The sequence below is a fragment of the Bufo gargarizans genome, chromosome 4 (assembly GCF_014858855.1).
Source record: "Bufo gargarizans isolate SCDJY-AF-19 chromosome 4, ASM1485885v1, whole genome shotgun sequence".
Lineage (NCBI taxonomy): Eukaryota > Metazoa > Chordata > Amphibia > Anura > Bufonidae > Bufo > Bufo gargarizans.
This window is the reverse complement of record NC_058083.1, coordinates 110,278,333-110,285,347: the sequence shown is the minus strand read 5'-3', so window position 1 is coordinate 110,285,347 and position 7,015 is coordinate 110,278,333. Positions and strand designations below refer to the sequence as shown.

At 46.6% G+C, this 7,015-nt stretch overlaps 1 protein-coding gene across 1 annotated transcript; it reads right to left on the bottom strand.

The window, feature by feature from the left end:
- Positions 1-1,439: 1,439 nt before the first annotated feature.
- On the bottom strand, positions 1,440-5,674 carry LOC122935260 (protein ANTAGONIST OF LIKE HETEROCHROMATIN PROTEIN 1-like). The gene is made up of 4 exons (XM_044291022.1): positions 5,333-5,674; positions 5,131-5,232; positions 3,402-3,655; positions 1,440-1,513 (listed from the first exon to the last, which is right to left on the bottom strand). Exons 1-4 carry the CDS (start codon positions 5,539-5,541, stop codon positions 1,440-1,442), a joined length of 639 nt encoding a protein of 212 aa, XP_044146957.1. The 5' UTR covers positions 5,542-5,674.
- Positions 5,675-7,015: the final 1,341 nt, after the last annotated feature.

The window sequence follows — 7,015 nt, the reverse complement described above, 5'->3', positions numbered from 1 at the left end:
CCCAGGAGCTCGCAGATTACCTACAGGAGGTGACCCACCCCCAACTGTGTACTGAAGATAGGGACATGCTAGAGGGGGACTTCACACTAGATGAGATTCAGGAAGCTATGAGAGGTCTGACAACTGGCAAGGCTCCCGGCCCGGATGGAATTCCGATTGAGGTGTACAACAGATATAGCGCTATTTTGGCTCCCAGAATGGAAATCATGCTACAAGCGGCTAAAACCCAGCAGAAACTCCCGGACTCCTTTTATGATGCCACCATAGTGGTAATTCTGAAACCAGATAAGGACCCACTGGAATGTGGCTCATATAGGCCTATATCCTTACTGAATCTGGACTATAAAGTTCTTACGAAAATAATCGCCAATAGACTAAATAGGGTAGTCGCCTCTGTTGTACACCTGGACCAATCTGGTTTCATACCTGGGAGATCCACATCCAATAATATTAGAAGGGCGCAAGTTATCACGCAATTGGGCAGAGCTCTAGATAAACCATGGGTCTTGGCCTCTCTGGATACGGCCAAGGCCTTTGACTCGGTGGAGTGGCCGTATTTACTGGAAGTGTTAGGCTGCTTCGGTTTTGGCCCGGTATTCATCAAATGGGTGCAGATGTTATATAAACAGCCTAGAGCTAATGTACTAGTGAATGGAGCACTCTCAGATTACTTTGAGCTAGCTAGAGGGACAAGGCAGGGGTGTCCTCTATCGCCCCTCCTGTTTGCAGTCGCAATAGAACATCTAGCAATTAGACTGAGACAGGACGAGATCTATAGAGGTATCTCCTTAGAGGATAGAGAGGATAGGGTTGGTCTCTATGCTGACGACCTGATCCTTTTTATGGACAGGGCGGAACAGTCACTACCCAGAGCGATTGAGTTGATCGAAAATTTTGGTCGTTTCTCTGGATTGCATATTAATTGGTCCAAGTCAGCTCTAATGCCCCTCAAGCCTGAGGGCTGGCACACAATATATTACAATCTCCCGGTGGTTGATAGGTTTAAATACCTAGGTATTATAATAACTAGGGACCCTCCTCTGGCGTACACCTTGAACACTGAGCCCTTAATCTCCATATTTAATGAGAAGTTTGCGGCATGGCAAACCCTTCCTATATCACTGATGGGACGTTTGAATCTCATTAAGATGGTCCTCCTTCCTAAGGCCTTATATGTTTTAGAACATGCGAGCACGACCGTTCCAAGAAAGTTCTTTGACCGTCTCCACTCCATGATGTCAGCTTTCATCTGGGGGAAGGCTAGAAGGAAACTGGCGATCCGCACTTTGCAGAGGCCTAAACTGCAGGGGGGAGCGGCACTGCCAGATCTGTTTTTATATTTCCTAGCGGGACAGCTGCGGTACCTTGTCACTTGGGTGTCCTCACAGCCCTTACCCAATACGGAGTTCTATCTGCAGAACCTCCTTCAGCTGCACTCTCTATGGCCAGTTCTGGAAGGTATCAGCCTGTTCCATGGGAAAACCCTCCCGATACACAGGCTTGCCCACCAAGTCTGGGAAGCAGCCAAGTTAAAACACTACACTGATATTCCGGACTTAATACCCTTGTGGGATAATCCTATGTTCCAGCATCTTATTGGGCATGAGGGAGCTCCGATGTGGAAGGAACATGGAATCCTGACACTAGGAGATTTATACGAGGGGGGTTCCTTGAGATCCTACTCTCAGATTCAGGAAAAATTTGGTACCCCACGACACATGTTTTTCAGATATTTACAGATTAGACATGCCCTATCTGCACAGTTTGGCAAGGGATCTAAACGGATTTCTAATTACCCCCTGATTGGAGTGCTATCCACACAAGGCCCTAGAGGTCTAATATCGGCTATCTACACGCACCTCATAACCACGAAGATGGATATACCCCCTCTGACTGTTGGGGATAAATGGAGAGGTTGCATCCCGTCTCTTTCTGGAACGGAGTGGGGCGAGGCGCTAGCGGCTCCTACAAGAGTATCCCCATCAGTCAATAATAAGATGATACAATTACACATTTTGCATAGAAGCTATCTTACTCCTAGTAGATTGTTTAAAATGGGTAGGTCTGAGAGTGATAGTTGTCTAAGATGTCACCAAGCTGGTGCCAACTTCTGGCACATGATGTGGGGCTGTAGACTCATTCAAAACTTCTGGAAAGATGTGACGTCTTTACTGTCGGATCTAGTACCGGGACGGGTCCCACTTTGCCCCAAGATGTGCTTGTTAGGAATCATAGACGAGGAACAATGGTCTCACCATCATAGGATATTTCTGGAGGAAACCTTATTTTTGGCCAGGAAGGCTATAGCCCTTCGGTGGATGGCTGATAGAATGACTAATGTCAACCATTGGAAACGAGTGGTAAATCAGGTTATCCCATTGGAGAAAGTAGTATATATTCATAGGGGATGCCCCCAGAAATTTGAGAAAGTCTGGGGGGAATGGTGCGCATCCGCAGATACGCTGAGCTCCTGATGAGATTGAGTGTGCTTATGCAGTGAATGAAGGGGAACGTGAGGTGCTTCTATAGTAAATATCCACCTGGGATAGTATTCCTGTCACGGTGGGCTGGAGATTTGGATATGAATCCTTGCCGATGCCTGTAGGAGGGCGTGCTGCGCTCCTGGGAAATTGTACTTTTTGAAATGAATAATGTACCACAGAATGTTTTGTATTGTTTTACTTTATTTCTGTTTTGTTTTTATACCAATATGTGCATTGACGCTATGCTCTTTGTCTATTGAGTTCATTGATATGCTGAAATGTCATGTACTTTAACGATGCACATTTATACTCCAATAAAACGAGTTTAAAAAAAAAAAAAATAAGCCGCAAAGTGGTCCCGAATGGCCGCAGCATGTGTGGTCCCACGCACACCTCTGCGATTCTGGCTCTCCATGGAATGGCTCAACGAATCATCAAAATTGAAGCCATCCCTTTCTCGGACAAAATTGTGAAGAGCACGTGCTGCCTTCACAACCGAGATGGCGGTCTCCAATTTCAAATTTATGGGAGAGTGCAGAACTCGCCATTTGTTGGCTAAGATGCCAAATGCACATTCCACCACCCTGCGTGCTCTGGTCAGGCGATAGTTAAAAACACGCCGCTTAATGCATAAATTACGGGAGGAGTATGGCCTCATAAGGTGCTCACCTAGACCAAATGCCTCGTCACCCACAAAAACAAAAGGCATAGAGGGATAACTGGTGCCAGGCAGTGTGGTGTTTCCGGGAAGGTCAAGGCCATTACTACTGAGCAATTGACCAAACTCAGAATGGCCAAAAACAGCAGAGTCCGAGCTGCTGCCATAGGACCCCACATCGATATAACGAAAAGAATAGTTGGCATCACATACCGCAAAAAGAACAAACGAAAAGTATTTTTTATAATTAAAAAACTGACTGCTACTCCTCATTGGCTTCAGAACACGGATGTGTTTTCCATCAATTGCTCCGACACAGTTCGGGAAATTGCAGGTATTTTGAAAAGTATCCGCTATTTTCATCCACTCCTCCTTGTTTGGTTGGCCCATCACAACAGCATGAAGGACCTGCCAAATGGTGCTGCAGGTTTCCCTCACAATCACACTGGCTGTGGATTTCCCGATCTGGAAGGCGTAGTGCAGACTGGTCAACGATTGGCCTGTAGCTAAATAGCTGTAAAAAATGAGTGTAAAGCAAAAAATACAATTAAAGGATGTAATTTTATTTGTATTATAGTAAACATCCTAAAAAGCAAGTGGAAGAGCCTCAAAGATGCCTTCATTCGTCATCGGCGCAAAGAGAAGGAACAGAGGAGTGGAGCTTCGCCAAGTGCACGGTCCAGCTATGTCCATGCGGAGGAAATGGCCTTTCTAATCCCATGCACTGAAATGCGTAGGTGAGTCCAGGGCATACACATGCAGGAGAGGGTGTGGTATGACATGCATTCACTTTCATATCTTGCGCATACTTATGTATATTTTCATGTTCACAGCACCGATAGTAGCTGGTCGAAAAGACAACAGCAGGAGGAGGAAGAGGAGGACGTCACCAGGGACAGTGAGGCCTGTGCATCTACGGGGCCACTAAGTCCACCTCCACCCGATCCCACCCCTACATTCCAAACACCCTCACAGCCTGCACCACCTGTCGTGGATCCCGAAAACATTCAGACTCACCGTCCAAAACGGAAAAGATCCGATCGCCAGGAGGACCGCCTAATTGCATGCCTGGATGCACTTGCGCATCCTGCACCCAAACTCACTAGTGATGCCCATTTCTTACTGAGTTTGGAGGCTAGAATGCTGCTAGTTCCCCCAAGTCGCAATACTGAAGCGAGGGAAACCTTAACAAGGGCCCTAGACAGCTTCATTCCACATGATGACATCACACAGCCCAACAATGCACCACAACATCCACCACCACATCCACCACAATATCCACGACAATATCCACCACAACATCCACCACCACATCCACCACAATATCCACCACAATATCCACCACAACATCCACCACAATATCCACCACCCACTCACACATACACATCACAAACATACCCACAAACTAACATACCACACCCTCACGACACGTGGCACACACAACCACAATCATCATACAGCTATGCCTCCACTAGCATGGGCACCAACACCTCCACCACCACTCAAATGCAACCTGGCCAGCAATCAGGCGGAATGAGAGAGCCCATGCGGGATAACGAGCCACAATACCAAAACCTGTGAGAAGTGGCATACTTAATTTGGTGCATCAGGGGTGTTGTTCCTTCATTGTTAAGATCGGTACATTACCGATTAATTTTTATTTAAAATTTACAAAAGTTCTGTTGATTGTGTTAAACCCAGTTTGCAAATTGTTTGAGGAACTGTAAGATGTGATTACTTTTCTAAAATATAAAAACTTTTGCAAACATTTTTGAACTCTTATTTAGAACAGATTGTTTGCTAAGGAAAAATGTGGGGAAACTATGTATGGTATCTATATGCAAAATGTAAAAAGCATACACATACAATCCCCCCCTCAAAAACACTTGAAACATCACAACCACAAGTAAAAAATAACTAAGCCCACACTAATATACAGTCAACACACAATGCAAATGCTTTATTAGGCCACAATTACAGTCTAATTACCGCAAAGTTATGATCAGTCTTTCCGCTGGTGGAATACTGTCCCGCATGAATGTGTCCTGACGTTGTAAATGGGTGCCCAACAACCCCAGGAGCTCATCAAAGCTGTTGCAAACGAAAATGGTGAGGGTTAACAATAGCAAATTAAAAAATGGTACCTTCACAATTGTAACCCCACTCATAGAACTATTGTATTTGTACTAACCTGGTGATGGACATCCGCGTGTATGCCCAAAATTTGTCTTCATGGGCCCGGAGGGTCTCGTACAGTGCCCAGAACTGTCCCCTTTCCTGTCGGTTGGCAATGACAGGATGGACCCAGAAGCGTCGCCTGCTCTCTCTCCTACGCCTCAAACGTAGGAGAAGGATTGCAGACACAATAGCCGCAAATGGTCGCCTTCTGGAGTATTCCATGGTCGCAAACAATCCAATACACTCTCTCCAAACACATGAAATTGATCACCTCCATTGCACTATCATTAGACACCTTTCATATAGACGGGCCTGTTTTTTCATTGGACAGCAATACTGTCAATCACACAAACGCGCGTTCGACGCGCGTTTACTAAGGACAAAAACGCGCAACAAAAACGCGCAGAAAACGCGCATGTTGTCGCGCATAAAACGCGCATATCCAAAACGCTTAGGTCTGAACCCAGCCTTAGAGGGACAAAACATGAGTGGCATCAAACTATAAGGTAAGTAAGGCACACATTTGGCATAACATGTCTTCAGTAAACCCACTGCAAACAACGGAGAAAACCTTGACAGGTGATAACATCTAAAGGTTGCAGTGAGTGTAGGCCATTGAGTATGGGAGGTTTAAGTCCCGAAGACGTCTCTTTATCACTGTGAACGTCGCTCTGCGCTTCTGAAGCTCTGCTGAGAAATCCGGGAAGAGCATGATATTTGCATTTTCAAAGCGAAGCTCTTGCTTGTGACGGGCCAGCTGTAGAATGAGGTCTCGATCTGCAGATGTCAGTAGTCGCGCCAATAATGGCCGCTGTGGTGCTCCAGGAGGCATCGGTTTGACCAGTACCCGGTGCACCCTCTCAACAATAAAGGCAGAAGAGAAGGCGGCATCAGGGAAAGTGGCTCACAGCTATGTTGACGCTAAATCACACAGGTTATTACCCTCTGCACGCTCAGGAAGTCCCACTATATGCAGGTTGTTGCGACGTGTGCAATTTTCGTAGTCGTCGCACTTTTGCTGCCAATAATCCACTTTCTTTTCCAAATCAGCCAAGCGAGCTGGTAATGGGTTCAGTTGGTCTTCCACCGTAGACACACGGTTTTCCACCTCCGCAATACGTTCACGCATGTTTTGCATGTCGTGTCTTAGGAGACCGATATCTATCTTTACCTCCTCCATCTTCCCTGAAAGAGAGGAGTGGCAGGTAGCTATCGCCTGGAGTAGTTAATCGGTCACCTGTTTAAGGGAAGGTTCAGCCCTGGGGCCAGCGCCATCTTGGGAATCAGACCGGGCAAACTCTCTGAGCTTTTCAGCCGCGGACAGCGCCTTGTTACGTGCCATCCCGGTTCTGCGGGAACGTCCCAGTCTTCTCTCCTCCGTGGATGATATGATTGCGGTTGGTAAGTTCAGGATAACTGCAAAGTTAGGGCTCAGCTAGACACGTCCGTCCATCTTGCGCTCAGGCCTTGATCCCATATATATATATTTGTGGGAGGAGCTGCTAGAGCCAGGATAGGCATGCCTATGGACCGTCCCTATCCGACTGGCTGGAGTGTGCCCGATGCCAGTGACGAGGTAAGGCCTGAATAAGTGGGCAAGAGAAATCGGCAAGTTGCAGGGTATGAAGTATTTATTGAAGTATTGTGCGGCCTATAATGCCAAGGAACAGAAGGCTCGGGATACTTCCGCCCGTGG